The 22,229-nt window shown below is 49.5% G+C and overlaps 2 protein-coding genes across 4 annotated transcripts; one reads left to right on the forward strand and one right to left on the reverse strand.

Moving 5' to 3' along the window:
* Positions 1-1,572: 1,572 nt before the first annotated feature.
* Positions 1,573-12,511, forward strand: ZNF821 (zinc finger protein 821; the record flags this gene model as incomplete). 3 transcript variants are annotated; one of them, XM_082005561.1, is made up of 6 exons in its annotated part: positions 1,573-1,612; positions 8,467-8,592; positions 9,115-9,263; positions 9,841-9,945; positions 10,844-11,010; positions 11,726-12,511. In XM_082005561.1, 6 exons carry the CDS (start codon positions 1,573-1,575, stop codon positions 12,378-12,380), a joined length of 1,242 nt encoding a protein of 413 aa, XP_081861687.1. In that variant the 3' UTR covers positions 12,381-12,511. The 3 variants fall into 3 exon arrangements, with proteins under 3 accessions (XP_081861687.1, XP_081861688.1, XP_081861689.1); XM_082005562.1 differs by having other exon boundaries at positions 9,115-9,257; XM_082005563.1 differs by lacking the exon at positions 8,467-8,592 and having other exon boundaries at positions 1,573-1,616; positions 9,122-9,263.
* Positions 12,512-19,825: 7,314 nt separating this feature from the next.
* Positions 19,826-21,904, reverse strand: ATXN1L (ataxin 1 like; the record flags this gene model as incomplete). Its single annotated transcript, XM_082005915.1, has 1 exon — positions 19,826-21,904. One exon carries the CDS (start codon positions 21,902-21,904, stop codon positions 19,826-19,828), a length of 2,079 nt encoding a protein of 692 aa, XP_081862041.1.
* Between the last annotated feature and the right edge of the window lie 325 nt (positions 21,905-22,229).

Below are 22,229 nucleotides of genomic sequence, written 5' to 3' on the forward strand. Positions count from 1 at the left end.
GTGGGGAGAGGCAGCTGCCAGCGGAGGGGGCCGGGGCTCGGCGCCGCTTCCCGGGCTGCCCGCCGGGGTACGCGGGACCCACAGCTGGCACAAATGACCTCCTTCGGGCGGCCAGGAGCGGCTGGCTGGGACGGATCCATGAAAAACAGGTGAGATGCTTCAGATAATGAAAAACTGGCACCTGCGCTCTGCAGGCGAGGTCTTTGACAGCCGGCACGGCACTGCCGCTGCCGTGCCGGGGCCGTGCCGTGGCGGGGGCTTGCCGTGGCTGTGCCTGTGCCCGCGCCCGTGCCCGCGCCGCGCGCTCTGGCGGCGCCGCCGCCATCTTGCCCGTCTGTCTGTCCGGCGGCCCTTTGTCTGTCTGCGGCTCCCCGGCGCCTGCAGCGGGACCGGGTAAGGCGGGCCGGGCCGCGGGCCGGGGCCGTCCGCCTGAAGGGCGGCAACGTCGGGCCCTCTGCCTGCGAGGGGCCGCGCCGGTCGGGCTGGGTCCCTCGGTCGTCCGTCGGCATCCTCAGGGGCCCGGCCTGGGTGCCTCCGTCCTTCCCTCTGCCGGGGGAGCGGGGTCCGTTTGTCTGTGTGTCCGTCCGCTTGCGGGCTGGATCCCTCTGTCGGTGGGAGGGTGATGGGATCCCTGTGTCCGTCTGTCTCGGGGAGAATGGGTTGAGCTCCACCTTTTGTCTGTCTGCCTGAGGGGACTGTTGGGATTGATTCCTTCCTCCATCAGTCTGAGGATGCGGAGTCGATGTTTTCCCCCTTGTAAAGTTTGAGGGGGTCGGTGTGTCCCCACCTGTGAGGGACAAGGGGGGTGCGTCCCTCCCCATGTGACGGCAGGTGGGTGTCCACACCTGCCTGGCTCTGTCCCTGCCTGCCCAGGGAGCTCCTGGCAGCAGGGAGGGTGCAACAGCCCTGCTGTTCCCCTCTCCCCATGCCTGTCTATGAGGACGGTGAGGTCAGTCCCTTTGTGGGGCACCTGTCTGGGCTGAGACCTCTCCCTGGGCTGGCCACACCGTCCCATCAGCTGCTGCTGAGTCTAGAGCTGTGACTGTAGGGCAGACGGGTTCCCTTCTCTGCCTGGGCTGGGTTATCTGGTGCCTGACACCCACCTTCTGGGCGTGGTGGGGCCTTGTGTGCCCTCAGTCTCTGTCTGGGTAGGGCCCAGAGGTAGGACAGGGTCTGCAGGTTTGATTAGGCTCTTGCCCTGTCAGCTGTGGGAATGGACAGGAGGGAGAACCGTGGACTGAGATTGTTGTCACTCTTGAAGTGGGGCACTCTTAGCTTTTTGTATGCTGGGGACAGGATTGCTTATAACTTTGCTTGAGAACTGGGTGGGACTGCCCATACATAGTGGTTTGTGAAATGCTTGTGGATCATGTTGGATGCTGGCAGTCGGTATGGCTGTGGTCATGCAGAACAAGCCCTGTGGGCAGAAGGGTGGGGAGTGACCCTGAGACAGCCAGCTGTGTTTGGCCAGAGGCTCAGAAAGTGCCAGTGGGGTGTGTGACAGGCTCTTCTTTTCTCAGGTGAGCCCTCTGCTGAGGGAACGAACACTCTGTGCTCCCAGGTCAGGGAAGCATGTCCCGTCGGAAACAGACGACTCCTAACAAAGTTCACTGTGAGTATTATGTTACACAGCATTGTGGGATCCTTGTCCTAACTGGATTGTTGTGGAGTGAGACAGAGAGGAGGGGAATGATGAAAAGCTACAGTTTGTGGGGGAATGGTGGTTATTCACATTTCATCTTGGGGACTGTAAGAAGAGAAACTGTGTGCATCGGGGGAGCTGGCTGCGTCCTGGCATGGCAGGACAGTGATAGGCTTGAACAAACAACTAGTGTTGTAAAGGTAGGTGTGTATGTGCAGGGACTGTAGCTGTGCTTTGCATTCACCCTGTCACAAGTGCAAGTTAGTATGCTAAGAAATGTGACTTCAGGGCTCTTGGGTAGCAAAGGAAGTTCTAGGCAAGGTGGTTTGAGTGTGTGGCTGAAAGCTAGAAAGTCCTGGGTTCTGATGTTTGCCCTACCACAGACTCAACCGACTGGCCTTGGGCATGTTACTTAAGCTCACTGTACCTCAATTTCCTACCAGGTAATGTAAGTAAAGCCATTTGCTCTTTCCTTGCACGGAATGGGCAGTGGCTAAGTAATTTACTGGACAGATAAATGCTATCTGTCAGATCATTCTTGAGCTGAGCTGGTAAGGCAGATCTCTCTTTCTCCAGCATTGTCAAGACCCTGGCATTTGTTTGACAGTGTAAGGGCTGAAGATGCTGTACATCAACACTTCTTGTGCTGGCTACAGCGGGATGTTAGTGGAGCTAGGAGACACGTATGGATGTTTGACTGCAGGGGAAACTGCACATATATGGCTTTTGTTTGACTGATTGCAGCAGAGGGAAGTTGGAGGGACTGAAGCTATGCCCTTGTACACACCCAGCTCTGTGGCTGGAGACACGTTTGGAATTTGGGCTGGAATGAGGAAAATAAATTTCCACTTCTGTAGACATGTGATATCAAGGCTGATGAGAGGGCCCTAGGCATTGCTAAGCTGTAGTAGCTGTCAGGAGTATGGGACACAGAGCTGAATGCTGCAGCCCTAACACTGCCTCACTTTGCTGCTGGCTTGCATGTCTCTGTTTCTCTGTGCTGCCTTTTTGTATGGGTATGGCAACAGGAATCTATGCATGCTGTTCTCTGTACTAGAGGAAAACACATTGTGATATAGCCTACCTAACCCTTTGCACACTCTGTGAGTGTACTGGGGAAAATTATCTCTGTCTAGGACTTGAAAGCCCCATTGGCTGCTAGAGCTAGGCATGGGAGAGCTGACAAAGCTTTCCTTGCTGGCCAGAGTAAGAGTCTTGAGGTGTGGCTTTTGGCATCTGCGCTGACTTGTGCTCTCCAATTCCTGCTTGTGGGTGCTGGGTTCAACAGTGGGCAGAGTATAGCTTTGATTTGCCCGATAATACGTTAATGACTTTGGAATTGTCTTCTGTAGAGAAATTTGATGTCCTGTGTGCTGTCTTATGATGCTAGTAACACATCTTGTGTCCACACACACTTGCTTCTGAGAGCGCCCAGATACTATTGCTGCCATTTAGATCAGACTTACATAAGGCATGGACTTGCGCCATCTCCCCTGGTGTAGAGCCACGGTCTCTCCTGTATGGAAACCAAGGGGTACAACAGTTCTAGTGGTGCAGGTAGAGTTTCCATGGTGTTTAGTGGGCTGTTTTCTGCACTACACTGCGTAAGGGTTATGTTCTTCAGAAGCTTGTACTATTATATACAGAACTATACATATTATGGAGTTCAGTTGTGCACTATTTTCACAGTGAACATTGCTTTTTTATCTGCAATACAAGTGATTGTGTCTCCAGTTTTGGTCTCAGGGGAAGCTATCTGACAAACATGCTATCAGCGGGCATGAGGTTGAGGTTATGGCATCTGGTATGCCATAGAGAGGAATTCTGGGACCTGTTCACCTCCTTTACATGTGGTACATTGCTACAGAGCAACTGTTCAACAGGAGCCATCAGGAGCAGCAAGTAGGACCACAAGAAAATAAGGGGACCGAAAGATGCAAGAAACATGTCAATGGTGATGTCTCCACCTTGGGATGGAAAATCTTGTCTGTCTTATGATGAACACCACCAAATCGTTGGGACTTCTCTGTCTACCTAGCCTGCTGTGTATCTGGAGGGCCCAGAAATGGCATGCAGTGCACTGACGAGGATAATCGGAGAGAGCATCAGCTCCAAGAACTGGGTGAGCCAGCAGAATGAGAAGTCAGGCTGAAACATAGCAGACACGTTACTGAGACTTCTTCACAGGGACTGAAGTGGTTGGGAGGAGAGGAATAAAAGGGACAGCAGGTATGCAGCTTTTTATCCAGTTGTCTGCAGCTGGGGTCTGATTTGTCAGGCTGTGGGGCTGGGGAAGTGCCTTTTGGATTTACATAAATACCACTGTGAATATCTAACGGGACACATTTGTGGGAGGATGGTGCCTCCTTCCTTGCATGGCCACTCCGTCTTCCTTCTTGGATTCACTAAGGCAAGTGACAGCTGCAGATCTCATCTCCCTGGCTTGCTCAGCACCGCCTCTTTCCAGGGTTACCTCCCAGACTTGGCATGGCCCTCATTTAACCTTGCTCTCACAACAACGTAGTTTGCTGTCCTCACTTAGCGCAGAATCACTTTGTTTGGTGTGCAGAGTGACCGGCTGAGAAGTTGTGTGGTTACAAGTCAAAATAGTTTTAAATGGAAGTTGATGTGTAAGGAAATTCAAAAGAATACAGAAACAATGATAAAAATTACTATTATCACAAAAGTCTCATTGTGCATGGTGGCCAGGCCTACAGTTTTACCTGTAGTCATTTCGCCTTTGGCAGGGCTGCAGCACATAATTGGCTCTTAATAATTTAATTTTGTTTTGCCACATAGTGCATGAAAAACATTTACACCTGACAAAGTGGTAACAAATAAAACTGTAATACTGAAGTATACTTATTGCATTGCCCATTCCACATTGAATTGAAAAATACAATGCAGTTGTATTGTTCAACAATGTCGTTCCTCTGGAGATATCTTAATTGGTTCAATTGGTCTTTATTTTCTCCTAGAGTCTAAAGTATAAAATCTTTCTAAGCAATTCATCTGATCTTGCATTCGAGCCCATCCATTGCTGCACTGTCACTCCATCAGTTATGGGCTACTCGCTGTTCTTGTGCTTGGCAAGAATTAGTTGCAGGTGTTAGCGTGTGCTTTTATTTTCTCTCCCTGCTGTCCTGTAACCTGTTTTTCTTTCTATTACTTGTACCCTTTGCAAGTGATGCTTATTTTAGAACTCCTGAGAACATCTTTTGTCAGTCAAATTAATTCCCATTTCCTAGCTCTGTTTACCATGCTCCCAATATCCCATTAATCCTCTACTTCCTCTTCTCTCCGATACACACACTTTCTGTGCTCTTCAGTGTTCCTTGAATTCTGCTGTCTGTAATATTCCCAGTTTGAAGAGAAAGTGTCTTACAAGAAATAGCACCCAGCATTCAAAACTGAGCAGAAATGTTACTTGCATCAAAATCCTTGGTTCTTAAAGGGCTCTGTGGGCTGACATTGTTAACTCTTTCAATTGTGTTGTTTTTCATTTCAGTAACCACTACAGCAGTGTGGACAACCCAGAATAGCGATGGGGCAGGTGGACTAGATCCACAGTGGTGGAAAGACTTGCAAATTTCAGGTCCAGGAAAGGAACACAGAGAAGACCTACATGAACAGGGACTTTAAATTGCTGTACAAGGAGGGAATAAAGTGGCTCATCTCTGAGAGACCTTTCTGTTTAGGAAGGAAGACAGGGGAATGATGCAGTTTCTTTTGATTTTGTTTTGTGGATTTTGGGGTGAGGGTTGTTTGTTTGTGTGTTTATTTTCCAGAACACCTGAGAGCTATCCTGCATTCACACAGTTCAAGAAGGGAAGGGCTCAGGAAAAAATTCCTTTCTGACTACCAAGGTGACACCCCAGCAGATCCTAGCAATCATATCTGCCCCTGTTGCACAGTACCCCAGGGCTGCCCCCTACCTCCACCGCTGCTCACCTGGCATCCCACTTGTTCACAGGATTATGGAGAGGAGAACTGGAGTGCAAAGCAGAGGCATTTGTATGGTCTTTCGCTGTCCTACATCTCTAGCTGTTTGTAAAACAAATACAGTGACTTGTTTTGGTGTTGTGGTCAGCCTGCAGCCCTTTTTGTATTTAATAAAGAAACTTCTGGAGAAGAGTCTGTGAATTCAATATTGAGCATAACATCCTTTACTGATAGCAGCAATCCTAAAGCTGTTGCCTGCCTTAACTCGCTTTCCAAATGAATGTAAATGTATTCACAGTGGGGTGGAGGTGGGGGTGTAAGTGTCTGTGTGTAAGCATGTGTGTACAGAAACAATAAAAGTATAACCCCGTACCTATCAAACGTTAAAGCTCAAAAGCTTCATCGAAGTAGGACTTAGTCCATCAGTAGATGAACAGGACACTCTTCCCTAAGTTCTTTTGAAGACAGTTTAAAACATAAGAAATTATGTATAAGCTAAAGATAGCGTTTTTAAAAGTTTGTCTTTCTCAATCCCATGATGCCTTTTAGATAGAGGCAAGTGGAGGATGCACAGGATGTTGTCTGCTAACAGCGCTGGTTTGGTTAACAGTTTGCATTTCTGGCTGTAAGCTGATAGTGCTCTGCACTGCGCTGAATCAATGCTAACTTGGTTTTGTGTGTGTTGTACAGAAAGGCCACTGGCAGACATGTCACTCTTGGTTGTTGTGATTGATGTTAGTGTAACTGAGAGGAGGTGTTTCCTCTTCAGTCACCTCATATAAAGACCACGGCTTTTAAAATCCTGCAGACCGTCTGCATCGTCTGTGTATCTAAGCAGGCACCTACCTGCCGTTAGACTCCAGGCTGCTGGTCAGTGGAAACATAAGCCATTTGGAAGGGGGAAGAAAACAAACAGGTAGCTGCTTCCACTAGTGTTTGGGAATGCTGTTTTGTAACTGTCACAGGTAGCATGTCTCCCACTATAGTTTTACATCTCTCCTGTGTTCCACAGGTTTCCTCATTTCACCATACTTTCTCTTTGTCTTGCAATGCTTTTACGGTCTCTGGGCTTTTATCCTGATGGTTTGTGGATATCTGCTTCTTGGAGAGGCACTGTAATTCTGTAGTGTCTGCTGTTCGTACAAGCTGTATCTCAGTCCCACCAATGTGAGGTTGTGGTCCAGACATAAAGCAGCACTCTAGGTTATGAAAACCATTCAGTGCTGGAATGGCTTCTGATGGGGGTACACAAGTCACAGCAATCGTGGTGGTACCTGCTGCTTTCAGTGACAAATAGATTTAGGGTTGCTGCTCAGCACCTTTCTTCAGCCCCCATGGATTGTGCTCTCAAGTCTTCCCTGCAGCAACTTTTCTCACATTTCTGAAACAGAATGATAAATGCCTTCAAATGCTTTTGGAAACCTCCATGGGGATGTTGGGAGCTAAAACTCTTCTCCCACGCTCTCTGTGAAACTTCTGAAGGTCTTTGAAATCTTCCATAAATTACTGTTTTTTAAAGCACTGCCAGAAATTAAGAGGTAAGCACCAGAAAGGCAGTGTGAGTATGAATACGGGGCAAAGCTGGCTGAAACAGTTTAGCATGTGGGAATGTACCTGTCCTGTAACAGGACTGGTGCTCTTTCAATGGGTCAAAAATTCAATTCCCTGGTTATACTTAAGCCAGTTGTGGCCCTATACTAAAAGATACAATTTTGTTCCGAAAGCTTTTGTTTTATATGAAAAATGCACTGCATCTTCCTTAGCATTTTTGTATTTATGCTTTGAGTGGTTCTTGAGAACTCACAAATCAGTTGAGAAATTTAACCCAAAAGCTAGCCCACTGGGAACTTCAGCACCTTGTCTCAAGTGCTCCCAGCTCATCCACTGAAAGAGGCAAATCATGACTACACCTGGAACAAAGTAATTTATTTGATTTAATATGAAAACTACTGGTTGCTTTTTATTGTTATTCTTTGGAACCAAGAGTTCTCCTTAGCAGGGATTGATGTAAGAAATTTTCTTTCAGAAAAGCACAAATAATTGCCTTCTTCCAGTGTGTTTGCCATCTCCGATGGCACAGTGATCAGTGTCTTTCAACAAAACAGACTGTAAGCTATTCTAAACAAGCATCTCAGCTTTCTGGGTTCATTCCTTTAGTTTTCTGTTTTGAACATATGAAGTGTCACTGAGAGTTATTCTAGGCAGAGCCACTCCTGAGCAAGGCAAGGTAGCAAAGCAAGTTATCCATCATGTAAGCAGGAGAACACCAGCTCCGAACACAAACATCTTCTTGAAGGGCAGCTTGTCCTCAGTTCTTTGGGGACAGAGCATGCCAAGGACAACCCCTGGTTTTAGTATCATTTATGGAGATCAGATGAGGTGCCAGGCACTTGAGGAGATACTATTTTTGTGCAAGTTGCCAGCTATAGCAGGGAATAGGACTTAATGATTTAGAAGAGCCATATAGCGCTATGCCTCATTTGGGATACTCATAATCCCTGAGCGGCTACGCCCCTGCCTAGAGCTGTGCTATAGCTCTGTTGGCAGGTGTGTTGGTAGCAGGGAAAGCCACCTGTCTACATATGGCATATGTATGAGGTCTCACAGGGGGTGGGTTGTGGCTGGAGTGGCGTATAAAGAGTATGCTGAGAGCAGCCCAATGCTGGACACTTCCATTAGTGAGATTGTTCTAGACACAGGGACTGGACTCGCGTCAGTGGGTACGAAAGGATGGTGTTGCAGGGTAGGCAACCAGAGAGGTAACTTCAGAGGTTCTGCACAGTGCAGCTGAGCAGCCCCACGCCTGTTGTGTTTTTGGCAAGCCTTGGTGGTGAAAGCAATGGAACAGCACCAGTCTGACTCTTTGTCCTTGTGGCTGCCAGGGGAGCAAGTCTTTGCAGGGCTGGAGGAGCAAGCCCGCCAAGCCATGATGAAAAACAACTTTCCTGGAGCTCTTGGGGACCAAAGGCCACCCATTCATCCACTGCAAGACCCTGACTCCAGCAGCAGTGAGTTCTGCCCCTTCCAATAATGGCAAGGTAGTGGACTGGGGAGACTCTGACAAGGGGTGAGGCTAGGTGCTGCACAGCTTGGGGGGGTGTCCTCTGAAGACCATCTTACCCAACTCCTCCTCTGGGTTAGCCCTTGGCCCCTGTGCAGGACTTAGTGTCAGCAAAGAGCAAGAGCAAGGCTGCTCCCTAAGGGAAGGCAAGCCCAGAGCCACGGACCACCACAACACAGGCTGGGCAATGACCTGACTTCTGGGATGCAGTGCCAGCTTAGCAGAGCAGGGTGGTAACAGCAGTGGGTCCAGCTGATGGCCTGTGATTGCCAAGCAAGCAGGTTAACAGGCCAAGTCCAGGGACTGTACAGAGCCCTTCAGGGCCTGAAGTGCCCCAGTCTGAGTTTAAATGAAGCCCCTGTTCAAGAGGGTGTGGGTAGAGGCCCCAGGTGATGCTGGTCAGGACAATTAAGGCCTGTGAGTGCCCTCAGGGTTCTGACTCTTGGAATAACTGTTCTGCATGTTCCAGGTGGCAGTGATGATGAGGAAAACACTCAGGATGAAGTTTCTTCCCATACATCTGAGGAGGATGGCTCAGTGGTGAAAGTGAAGAAAGAATTGGAGAATGCAGAACAACCTGTGGCTGGAACCCCACTGATGAGAGAAAATGAGGCACGTGTGTACCGGCTGTGCACTCACCTTAGCTCCTAGGGAGAGAGAAGGGTACTGTCTAAACACCTCCTGTCCCCACCATGGTTTCTTACCTTTTCCTTCCTCCCAATTCCTCCAAGCAATGTCTCCTGGCAGGAGGAAAGGGCATAAAGATCTCTTGGGCTGCCAGGAACAGGACTGCTGATTGCAGGCACAAATTGCTGTTCTCCTGGCTGGTCAAGATGATTGTGCAGAGTGTGTCCCTCTCCTTCAGTTCTAGTACCTTTCTCTGGCTGACTTCCCCTTCCCTTCTGCTACAAAGCAGGCCTTGCCTACCAGAGCCACTGTGCTGGCAAGAGCCCGGGTGCAAGCGGGGCCATGAGACCCCTGCCTGTTCTCCCCGAGACAGCAGGAGTGTTGCTCAGAGGCTACATAAAGGAAGTTTTGGACTGCAAGAACACTAACCAGCCCCAGTGGGACTGGGCACACAGCACTTGATCTGGTCAGGGCTTGCCTGCAGTCTTGAGTAGATACTAAGGGAGGGTGGGGTGGCTGTGTGGGGGGATCTGTGTGCTTTACACAAAATGGCTTTTCCTCCCTGTAGGTGCCTGAGAGTTTGAATGCTGACCCTATGCTGGGACTGTCACAGTGTCCCCTCTGCCAGCTGGAGTGTGGAAGCAGAGAGCAGCTCATTGCTCACGTGTACCAGGTAGTGGATGGTTCCAAACTGTGGGATAACTTTGGCCTTAAGCCCCAAATCCAGAAACAGGGTGGCTTTGTTCTGGTCTTTGCAGTCACAGAACTGAGCTTCGAGCTAAGATGTGATTGAAGTTTACAGCAGTAAACTGTGTCCAGAGGGTGTCCTGGGGCAAGGATCACAATCAGCAAGGCACTGCTCTGCAGATCTGGAAAACACAACTCTATCCCAAGGCAGTCTCTGCAAGCGGTTGCAGGCTAAAACCAAGCAGTTCCTTCAGATTAAACACAGAAGCAATTTTTACATCTTTCAGTGAGATAATAAACCCTCCTCCTAATCACTCGGTTCTTTATTTTGTACCTTTATCACAGTTCCCACCCATGAAAACAGCTGTTTTTCATTTGAAATTATTCCTGTATTGCACAAAACCTGTGCTGGAATCTCACAGGTTTTATTGTCAGTACTCTCTTCACAGCACATCAAAGTCTGTAAAAGAAGGAATGAAGCAGAACTGAAATGGCCACTTACTTGCACCAGCTGACTGCCTCCATCTAAGCGCTTCCTCACCAGCATCCTGCCTACTGTTAGTCCAGTCATGCTTTGTCCAGCAACAGCAGCTCCTCAGATGCATTTCTGAAAACAAGGGTCAGGTCTTACAGTCTAAGTCTTTCGGCCGTAATTGTTTCTCTTGCACTGGAATGGAGCTGTAGAAAGGTTTCCTTTGCTGTTTGACCTGTGATACCTGAGATGTCTTGAGCTTGGGCTAGGAGCTGTCAGACAGAGGTTTAGCAGTAAAGTGTTCCCATTCCAAGAGGCTGAACGGAATGGTTTGCTGTGTCTGTTGAACATGCCTCAGGCTGGGCAGGGAGCTGGCCAGTTTGTAACTAACAACCTAGTGGTTATTTTGCAGCACACTGCAGCTGTGGTGAGTGCCAAGAGCTACATGTGTCCTGTATGTGGCAGAGCCCTCAGCTCACCAGGATCCCTTGGGCGACATCTCCTGATCCACTCAGAGGACCAGCTGTCAAACTGCGCAGTGTGTGGAGCACGCTTCACCAGCCACGCCACGTTCAACAGGTCAGGTTCACCCTGGCTGGTGAGTGGGCTAGGGTACCCACATTAAAGATTAGGTGGGTTGCCTTAAATGACACAGAAGTCATGGCTGTGGACCCACTAAGGCCTGTAAGAGAGTTGTGAACACCCTCAGTGAGTGAGATTCCCTTGATCACTTCCTGCATGCAGCTCTGCATCACCTGCTAAGACCTCCACAGGCTGTGCTGCTAAAAGGATGTTCCTTAGCTCTGTGAAGAACTAGAACCGTGTAGAAAGCACTGGGTCTCCAGTCACTGGAGAACAGACTGCTTCCCTTGCCCAGCAATCCACCAGAGTAGGTCTGTATGCCCAGATGGGTTCATCATTTCCAGAGCAGGACTACAGGCAGACACCAAAATGTTCCTTGCTTGTGTCCTGCCTGGTGGAAGATTATCCACTGACTATTTGGTGGAATAGGGCTGAAAGGAAAAATCCAGATCTGATGGGGAGGAGCAAGTTGCTGGCTAATTCCTGCTTTTGTGCTCTTCCAACCCAGATACTGCTCTAGGCTAACCCACTTCCTTCCCCTGGATATGATGTTGCTTCATTTTAGAAATTCAGACATGTTTGTGGGCAGGAATGGTATAGCACAGGCCTCCGTCATGAGCTGTAGTAGAGGCACTGTTCATTGCATCCCCCTGAGATGGGGACTTTTCCATCAGCACCAAGTCTCTGACTCTCTGCTCTTTCTGCTTTCCAGTGAGAAGCTGCCAGAGGTGCTCAGTGCAGATCGCCTGCCAGCACCGCAGAGTGAGGGCCCCTCCAGTGTTGAGGGGAAAGACATTGCCTTTCACACTCCTGTGTATCCTGCAGGCATCCTCCTAGTGTGTAACAACTGTGCTGCTTATCGTAAGCTGCTGGAGGCACAGACACCTGGCATGCGAAAGTGGGCGCTTCGTCGGCAGAACGAGCCCTTGGAAGTGCGGCTGCAGCGTCTGGAGCGGGAACGCACAGCCAAGAAGAGCCGGCGGGACAATGAGACACCTGAAGAACGGGAAGTGAGGCGTATGAGGGATCGAGAAGCTAAGCGCCTGCAGCGCATGCAAGAGACAGATGAACAGCGGGCACGGCGGCTGCAGAGAGACCGGGAGGCCATGCGACTGAAACGTGCAAACGAGACCCCAGAGAAACGACAGGCCCGGCTCATCCGGGAGCGTGAGGCCAAGAGGCTCAAGCGGCGCCTGGAGAAAATGGACATGATGCTCCGGGCACAGTTTGGCCAGGACCCCTCTGCCATGGCTGCTTTGGCAGCTGAAATGAACTTTTTCCAGCTGCCGGTGAGCAATGTGGAGCTGGAGAGCCAGCTGCTGGGAAAAATGACCTTTGAGGAGCAGAGCAACAGTGCGCTGCATTAAGCTACAGCCAAGGACTGTGCCACCTCTGCTGTACCTGCCACAGGTGCACTAGCAGGCTTCTACACTCAGGAGGCTGCTGTAGGTCCCAGGCTGACTCTCCCTGACAGATGGTTCTGGTTTTCTCCTGAACACGGGAGGAGAACAGAGTGGAGAGAAGTCTGCCAAAGTAGCCTTGGTAGGAGCAGATTCTGAGGATACAGTCTGCTCTGGGGACCAAGTCACAGCCTGTGAACAGAGGGAAAATAAATTAATGTTCACATTTATTTAGTCCCCTTTACCTTTTGTGCTTTGTGCTGTTCTTGGACCCTTGCCCCACAGATGGGTTTGGGCTGCTGCAGTTCTGCTGTAGGTGAAAGCCTACCTCACTAAAAAGGGATCTTGTTTACTGCAGCATGAATTATGGAGCTGAGGACTTTGATAGTCCACAGCTCCTCCAGGAATAAATGCCTTGCTGTTTGTGCCCATAAAAAGGAAGCAAAGGAGGCTGTCATCTCCCTGGAAATGGCTGTGCACACCCTTTCTCTTAACACTGTCATTATGTGCTTATTTGCAGTAGCATCCATGGAAAAACTAAGAGGAAACTGAGTTCCTGTTCTAAGATACCCCATATAAACACTAACAGAAAGGCTGACTGAGGTAAGCAAGCAGCAAATAAGTTTGCTGGTTTACTCACAAGTTAATTTTCACTTAACAGCATTTCAGGTTTGCAAGTGAAAGAGTTGATTGAATGGTAAACAGGTTAGGTCAGTTCTCTAGTACTGTATGGATTCACTTTCCCCTTTATTCAGCACTGATGAGGCCACACCTGGAATACTGTGCCCAGTTGTGGACTCCCCAGTGTGAGAGAGGCAGAGGCATACTGGAGAGTGTCTAGCAAAGGGCCACTAAGATGGTGAAGGGACTGGAGCATCTCTGCTGTGAGGAAAGGCTGGGAGAGCTGGGACTGTTCAGCCTATAGAAGAAAAGGCTTGAGCGGGGGAGAGGGGGATCTTATCAATGCTTATAAATATCCAAAGGGAGAGCGTAAAGCAAATGGAGCCAGGCTGTTTTCAGTGGTGCCCAGTGATGGGACAAGAGGCAACGGGCACAAACGGACACACAGGAGATTCCCTCTGAACATCAGGAAACACTTTTTCACCATGGGGATGACGGAGCACTGGCACAGGTTACCTGGGGAAGTTGTGGAGTCTCCCACCTTGGAGATATTCAGAAGCCACGGTCCTGGGCAGCTGGCTGTAGGTGGCCCTGCTTGAGCGGGGGGGGGTTGGTCCCTTCCCACCTCAACCTTTCTGTGACTCTGTGACTTCACAGCAAGCTGAGCTTGTTCCACCATTTAAATACAGTCAAATGCAACACTGCTCATCTAGGACCATGGATCGCACTCAAGTTAATTCATTCTCATCATAAATTCCTCTGTGACCAACAGTGATTTTCAGTGTTCACTGCAGATAACACTGTGGGGTGAGGGGGGGACCGTTAGTAAACGGAACCACACAGGTAGAGGTGTTGCTTTTGCTTCCACACTCAGCAGCAAAACCAATGAGAGGAATGTGGAAAAAAGGTGAGCTGAGGAGGAGTCATGGAAAGCGACAATAAGAGTCTGGAAGAACCTGCCAGAGGGTAGGGAATTTAAGCCTTCTTTAGTTTATTCAAGAGGTATCCAAGCTGAAATGTGATCATTGTCTGTACCTATATGAAAAAGTTCCCATTGCTAATAGAAATCGTCATGAAACTGTGCAACTATGGAAATTAAATCTAGGCATGTTTAAATGGGACAAGGCAAAACATTAGCACAGAAGGACCCATGGGGGAGCAAAGGGGTGGTACACTGTCCGTTATACGGCTTCTTCATGAACGAGCATCTAAAAATGCATGCTGTAGCTTTGTGGTTTCTAAACGTCGGCCCACCAAACACTGGTATGCCACATATCTATATTTTGTAGCCTGAAGACCCCTACTGCTTTCATAGCATTTCCAGTTAAGATCTGCGCTACAGTTACATGGTGGTCTAAATGCATTGGGACCTACTGTCTTCTCTCCAATGGCTGTTTGTCTGCATGAAGTCAGAAATGGTGACCACAAGGCTCCTACTTGATATCAGAAGAGTAAAGTTAAAATAGAAGGAAACCCTTTTGGCCAGACTACTTAGAAACCTGATTTTCCCCTCTTTTTTTCAGTTTGAAAAACTTTGAAGTCCCTTAACGCCTTACCGCTCCAGTTAAGGCTTACAATAGTTTCCTTCAAAGTGCATAATGTTGCATTTTTTTCATGATGATGAACTAACCTTACAGACAGTCTTGTGGACAATTTCTACAACAAGCATTTAATCTTTTCAACACTAAAATTTCCTCCACATGCCACTGTAACATCTTGTTTCCTCACCTTACAGAAGCTGTTTTAACATACCATTCATATAGACCTGACATTCAGGAGCCATCCTTGCCTCTCTCACCTTGGGAAAAGGCACCAGATCTGGAAAGGATCTATTCAGTTTCATGTTACCTTGTTTGTATCCTCCTTTGTTCTCTGAACCGATCTCTCACTTTTATTCTTACCTCTGTCCATTTTCATACTCGAACCGACAGAGCATGCTTCTTGCAGTATTTGCTGTTCCTCTACCTTGTGTGTTTTGCTTGGCCAGCAGAGATGTAGCTTCACTCTGCAAACTCTAGCTGAAACTTTCCCTGCAGCATCACTGGCACCTGAATGTTTTTCCAACGGGTTCAAGAAAGAGATCATATAAAAGCAAAAGTATTTGAACACAGAATTATGGCTTATAATCCATCTATCAGCCTTTACCTTGCCCTTGTCACTAGTCTCCAGATCACTCTGTATAAGACCAGAGAAGCTACATCCTAATGGTCACTAAGGCTACAGACAAGCAAAAAGTCTCAAACACCAAAGGAAAAGCTATTGGTTTATATATAGATATATATATAGATATATACTGTGTTTACAGAGTCAACAAGTTAAATGCAATATTCATAAGAGCATTAACAATAAAAATACAATCTGTGTGTAGCCAAGTACAGACTTAAAATGGTAAAACAGGAAAAAGGATCTCACCAAAAGTACAAATATACAGTACAAATTGATTTATTTAAAACAGTTACAAAAAAAGCACAACAAAATAGAGATTATCCTTAGAATTATTAATGCTTTGTTAAAGATCAGGTAGGAGGAAAGGGGCAGGAACAAGGTTGGAGGGGAGCACCTGACTAGTTCTAAGGCTTTAGATACAATGCGGTCGGTTACACGTTAATACAGCCATTACATAACTGGGATTATAGTTGAGGGATCAGCACTTATCTACAAAGACCTCCTTGCCTCAGGGCAGCCCAGCCGGTTCCCCCAGCACGACACAACACGTCTGTTTCTCTGCTTTGCATGGGCAGACCCTCTCCTGGTGCTAAGGTGCCATGAGAGCGGAAAACAACTAGAATGTGCATGGGTGCGTTTGCCAGGTGGGGTGGCAGCAGCCTAGAAGGACGTTAGGGGCAAGTCCTGTCCTCCGTGGACAGATGTGAAGACTGTGGAAGGGCCTTGATCATCAGCATTTTAAGCCATACATGGAACACACCCTGGGCCAAACTCTGTACAGAATGTGCATTCGTAGCCATATTAGCAGCTTCTGCAAAGTTTCAGGCCCTAGGGCAGCCTGAAAGACAAAGAGCAGTTGTGAGTGACACTAGGGAAAGGCACATGTACTGCTGTGGGCAGGAACTAGCATTTGGGCTACTCAAGCTGCTGTAGTTTCTTTCACAATATTTTCTGAGTAACAAGGATTGTTAGTTTTCTACGGGGGAAAGTGACTTCAAGTGTAGGGTGGGGGTGGGGGGGCAGGGACACTTAATGTGAAAAGTGCATTATACTTGCGCACCTGCTGGAAAGGGGAGGCAGAGGGGCCTCTGCAGCCTTCCTTCTTTCCAGACAGAGCTTCCTCTGCATAGTCTGGTAGTGATGAGCGCTCGTCGCTTGGAGCAAGTCTCATGTTCCTGGAGCAACAGTGTATGCAGGGCCTGGAAACAGGCCCGGCCTCTGCTGGGCAGCCAACCCAAGGCAAGTTTCATGAGATGGGACAGATAGCTACAGACACCCATTATTGCATCCTACAGACTCTTGCCACAGAGTGTGAGCTGGATAAGACCAAGGCCAGGAGGCCTCCTCCTCTGAGTAGCACAGACCACAGCTATGCCCCCCCTCCACAATAGCAGCAGGAAAAAGTATATTCCTCTGAGAAGCCTGTCACATCTCTGCCAGCAGAAAAGCCCAGATAATCATCTCATTCCACAATGTCTTCCTGGCTTTATCTCATCCTTTCCTTGTAAACCTAAGAAATAAAAGCCTCCTCCATGGGCTCATTTATATCCTTTCTGCCTACAGCAGAGCCTGTCTCACACACTCCCTATCTCGGGAGAGCCTCAATGGTCAACACAACCACCACCACAGGCGCTGAGCAACACAGCCCAACCCAGTAAAGACAAATTCCAGTGATTACGAGCACTGCCAAGCTGGGCTAGAGGGCTGCCAGTGGCCCCCTTCTTCCCACCACCTTTGTGAGGCCAGCAGCCAGATGCCCAGATTCTTCATCTCAATGTCCTGCCATGAGATGTGCCCCAAACCATTGCTTCTATAGAAGAGCTGGCAGCTGAAACATGCACAACAGTGGAACTCACAGGGAGTCTGGATAGAAGCACCGAGGTCAAATTCACCCTGGCCTGTTCCACAGAGCTCAGAACCGCACTCAACAAATGCACAGCTAGCCAAAGTCCAGGCCAGCGGCCAGGTAAACACCATGGTGAGCACCTTCACAGCCCTTCAGCTGCCTACAGTACAAAGCTATTTTCACCACACAGCATCTTGCCTCATACATCAGTTTCTGCCCTTTCAGACCACTGCTTAGTGCAGCCGAGATCTAGGAGCAGTAGTTACAGTAACACACATGAGAGAAGACAGGCTCTCCAAACCCTCTCTCTAAAAGACAGAGACCTCTGTGTTCAAAGAAGCATGAGGGGCTCTGCACCCTTCAGCTGCTCAGACATTCCCTCTATGCATGCAACCAGCCTGTCTATGTTCACACGCCATACGTATGCAAGATTCCTTTCTTAGCTGCCTGCCACAGCTCTGAATTCCTCCGCATGCACCGTGCAAAAGAACAGGAAAGAGAACTTGGGCTCCTCCGTCTTCTGCCTTTGGCCACAGACACCCTGGATATCCTAAACATTAAGTACTAACCAACATTAATCGAGGTCTTTGCGTAGGAGAGTCCAATGAATAGCAACTGTGAAACACACAAGGTGATGAGGCCAGGCACCTGGGCCCAGACAGTACATTTTACTGCAAAATGGTGCCATGAAAACAGCATCTGTTTCCACAGCTGCTGCATCCAAACATTTCAAATGCAGCTGATGAGACCTGAAGCAGTGTGTCATTTGGAGGGAGCTACATGTGATACAGGCAGCATCCTCCTTCTTGGAGAAACCTCCAGGAGGCACAAACACTGAAGGCATGAGTAGCGCATATCTCACCCAAGGCCTGAAAAGAAACTGTCCTCCTGGTGCAGGCATTTCAAAGGCAACAGAAATGGCTAGCAATGTGCTAGGAAAACAGGACTGATGGCCTGGATGGAAGGGACATTCTGCAGACGCTCTAATTTGCCTAATACCCAGGCAGAGCACCCCTCCGTCACACAGTCAACTGAAGCCAACCAGTTACAGCAGGCATTCCGGGAGAGCAGCCCTGAGACACCACCACTGCAAGCTGACCAAAGGATGGCTATGCCGAGGAGAGGTGCTGACACACAAGCCATTTGGGGAAAGAGAGAAGCAGAGCCCCAGCAGTCAGGCAGGCCTGACAGAAAACTTCAGGAAGATGAGAGAGGGTAGATGGAAAACGGTATGCTGAACATCAGGAGCAGCATCAGAACTCTAGCAGGGACCTGCACACTGAAAAGAAAACCTCTCAAAAGCCTGGTCCTAGCACAGAGATGGGCACCTTAATACAAGGAATACTTAACCCAAGTTACGTCAGTGAAGACTCTTATCCTCAACATAAGAGTGACTATTTTTTACTTTAGCTAAGCAGTTATAACTGGTGTCATAACACACTGTCAGAGAGGGCAAATTAGTGAAACTACAGGAGCCTTCACTTGAATGGAGTGTTACTACCATAACAAGGTATTAATATACATTTGTATTAAATCTCACCATGAAAAAGACTACTCTTGATTTTACCATGTTGTTCTACAGAGGAACTCCAAGGTGGAGCATCAGAAAAACTAACACAAAACCACCCCGAAACGCCCTATGATGCTGTGGTATTTTTAGAGTCCCTACATTAATCATAGAACTGCACTTAGCAGAAACTTGTACCTTGCCTGCATATGCACAAACACTCATCTGTTGTCTAGAGCTTATTCAGGAAACTGCCTGCAAGGAAGAATTTGCCATCTGGAAAGTTTTCTTCTGATTTAATTAGAAAATAGTGTTGGTCTTCTCACAGAAAAAAGATGTATTTCCATCCTTCCCTAGAGAATGCTAAATATCTTTTACTCCAGCTTTAAAAAAAACCCGAAACACCAAAACCGAAAGTCCAACCAACCAAAAAAACCCAACCCCATTCACCAATAGGCTATGCCTCTGCAAAAGCTATAAGCTCAAGAGATATGTATTTTTTTAAAGTTAACATGGGAAGATTTGATTTGGTGGCAATTAATTAAATGTATTTTATAGCATCTCCCATCCCAACTTGTGTCCCATCCCAAGTGCTCAAGTTCCCTATTCACCTACACCCAAACCCATCCTTTTGGTCCTTCCTCTTGAATTTCTGTGATTCATTCAAATCTGTACATTCTTTGCAAGAAGAAAGAGCAGTTGGATTCAGTGGAAGAGACATTAAACAGAACCACCAGAGAAGCATCTCTGTGCTGCCCTCAAGAGCTCCGTCGGTGAACGGTCCTTTTAAAGTGCATGTGTGAAGAAAAGGGATACTGGGAGTGGAGCCCCCTAAACTCCAATGGGGACCCATCTCTCCCCATCATGAGAAAGGAGGAATAAAATCTTCAGCAATTTTATCTGCTACCTTAAGCCATGTCTGCCCTCCTCATCTCCCCACCTATCCTGAATGCTTAGACCCTGCCCTGCAGGGAATCAGTTATTCAGGGAGGGCTGAGAAAGCCCCAGCCTCCAACCTCTGGAATGCTCTCATTGCAAGCTCATGAGCACATCCGTGTTCTCTACCCCAGCTAGCCTGTTGCTGCTCCCTGAGGCACTGGAGCCCTCTTGATTCCCCAAGAGGAACTGGTCAGCCACTGAACTGGAATAAATCCAGTCCTGCAGGGCAGAAAGCAGCCTTGCTGGTGAACCTGTCACAAAGTCTGTGCAATTTCTCCACCTGATGGCAAGGCTCACCTACAGGGGATGCCCTAGCTTACAGCCTCAAAGGGATCATTTCCCTGCATTAGAACGCCCTTCAATAGACAGCTTGACCTCCTGGGGAATGAAAGAAGGACGGAGCAGAGAGGACCGAGACTCCTCTGCCTGCATGCTGTATCTTTGGAAGCCTGGGGCTGTCCAGCTGTGCTGACTGACAATCTCAGGCTGAGAGGGTTCTGCATGAGAGCTCTGGGCTGCGCTGTCCCTATCTGTGTGGCTCTTCCTTTCAGCAGCTCTGTCAGATGGTTCTCTGGACTGCTGAGCTGTTCTTTCAGATCTCTCCCTGGTAGATATCAACTGATCTGTGAGAGGGTAGTTAGCCTGAGAAGTGAAGTTGCCATTCATGCTCTGTAAACTGATTGATATGCAGACGTCACCCACTTGCAGCCTGTGACAAGGCAAAGCAAAGAGCTGAGCAGTCCGCCCTGGGCTACAGGAGGACCAACCCTGGCCATACACAAAGAAGGGATGCTCTGGGGGCACATCAATGCTCACTTTACTTTGTTGCTCCCCAACCACAAAATGCAGTGTGACAAGCCCAGGCCACTGGCTTTCCTGAATATCCACCACGGTGCTGGAGTCGATCTTTAGGCCCCCGCTCACCTCCGCACTGCGAACAAAGTCTTGAGTCTGCAGGTCCTCCACCCGCTTCAGCTCTCCTGTAGCCAGCTGGATGATGGCTCCTTTCATGAAGTGAGAGGGCAAGTGTGAGGAGCTGGGTGGCTGCAGCTGGGCTGCGTCCTTTTCAAGCAAGCTTCCTTGAGCCTGTGCATCTGGGCTCCGCCTCACCAGGGTTTCTGAAGTGGAAGACCTGATGGGCTCAGATCCAACGGGAACCAGGACTGGCTTGCCGTTGGCTACCACCATTCCTTTGGTTAATTGTCTTTGTCTAACCGGTTCTTCAGGGGACATTACATACGGACTCCTGGACTGTTTTTTCTCAGCAGCAGCCCTTTCCACTGTGTTCCTCAGCACGTCCTTTGACTCCCCCTGCTGATCAGGGATATTATGGCAAAGGTTTAAAGGGCTCTGGTCATCTTTCCTCTGGGCTGCCAGAATATGATAATCCTGAGATGCCAACACCCCCACCACCCTCTGAACCTCCAGATCAGTGTCTGGGGTGCTTCTGTGAGCTGGCACAGAGACCTCTGTTCCCAACGTCTGGTAACCTGAAAGGAACTGTCCATCGACCACACATCCTGCTGCAGCCCCTGGCAGACAGTCTTCAGCTTTACTGTTGGCAGAGTCCACAGCCTTGCTGGTCCTCCTCACCACATTATGCTCCAGATGTCTCTGTCCACCATTGGCAGCAGCTACCTCTGAACTCAGCTGACTGTCTTGCTGAGGAGACTCTGGGCTTCCACCTGCTGTAGGTGTCTCATACGCTGAATACCCTGGTGGGAGGCGGGACATCTGATAATAGACAGGAATTCTACCTGGTGCAATATCTAATGGCTGGGTCCCAGCGTGGTGCTGCATCTGGCCAGAAGGAGAGATTGCAGAAGCAGATTTGTTGAAGGTGTGGGTAGGAGAGGTAGTCTGGGGGGATGGAGCGGCTTCTTCCGTGAAGAGAGAGGCATATGGCACAAAGTGGGGGACATGAGAGGTGGTGAGATTGGTGGAAGGAGACAAGAGAGGACTAGGCAGGAAGCCAGGAGGGACAGCATAGGGCACTGTGTAATGTGAGCCGATGAACTGCAGGGATGTTGGAGGGATCTGCGCATAGTGGATGGGAGGGTAGGGCACCCCTGGGTGCTGGATTATTGGTGAGGTCACATTGAAGGCAGGGGGCAGGGGGCTCACATTCACCACGGGGTGCAGACCCGTGGGGGAGAAGGTGGCAGGTGGCACTGCCACTTTGTAGACCATCCCATACTGGTCCACCGTCAACCCCGCCACCGCTTCTGTGGCCTCGCCAGGGCCGTAGCGCAGGCCCGCAGGACCCGGCCCAGCTGTCCGGGACCACTCGGGGCCCTCGCCCAAGGCCTGGGCACCCCCCGCCTGTCCTGCCTCGGCGCCGGTGCTGGCGGCGGGAAGTTCCCGCTTCTTTGGCGGAAGGCACTCCTGGCTCCGCTCGTGGCCCGCTCTCATGATGCCCCGTGCTGTTCCGGCAGCCCCAGCCGCGACGCTTGTTCATGGGGGCACCCGCAGGGGCTGCCACACGCCGGCTCCCGGATCCCCGCTGCCGGCCGCCGCCTCACCTGCACCAGGAACAGAGGGAGCCGTGAGTCCCGGCCCTGCCACCGAGCCGCTACGGGGCCCCACGATCGGAGGGTGCCCCGGCCCAGAGAACAAACAAGGCGACGACCCCGAGCCCGGGGCTCCGGCCACAGGGACGGAGGGCGCCCGAGCCCGGTCGCCGGCCCCACCCCCAGCCCCAGAGCCCCGGCCGCGCCCCGCCCCGCCAAGGCACCGC

This window comes from Phaethon aethereus (genome assembly GCF_964289735.1).
Source record: "Phaethon aethereus genome assembly, chromosome: 13".
NCBI classification, from domain to species: Eukaryota; Metazoa; Chordata; class Aves; order Phaethontiformes; family Phaethontidae; genus Phaethon; species Phaethon aethereus.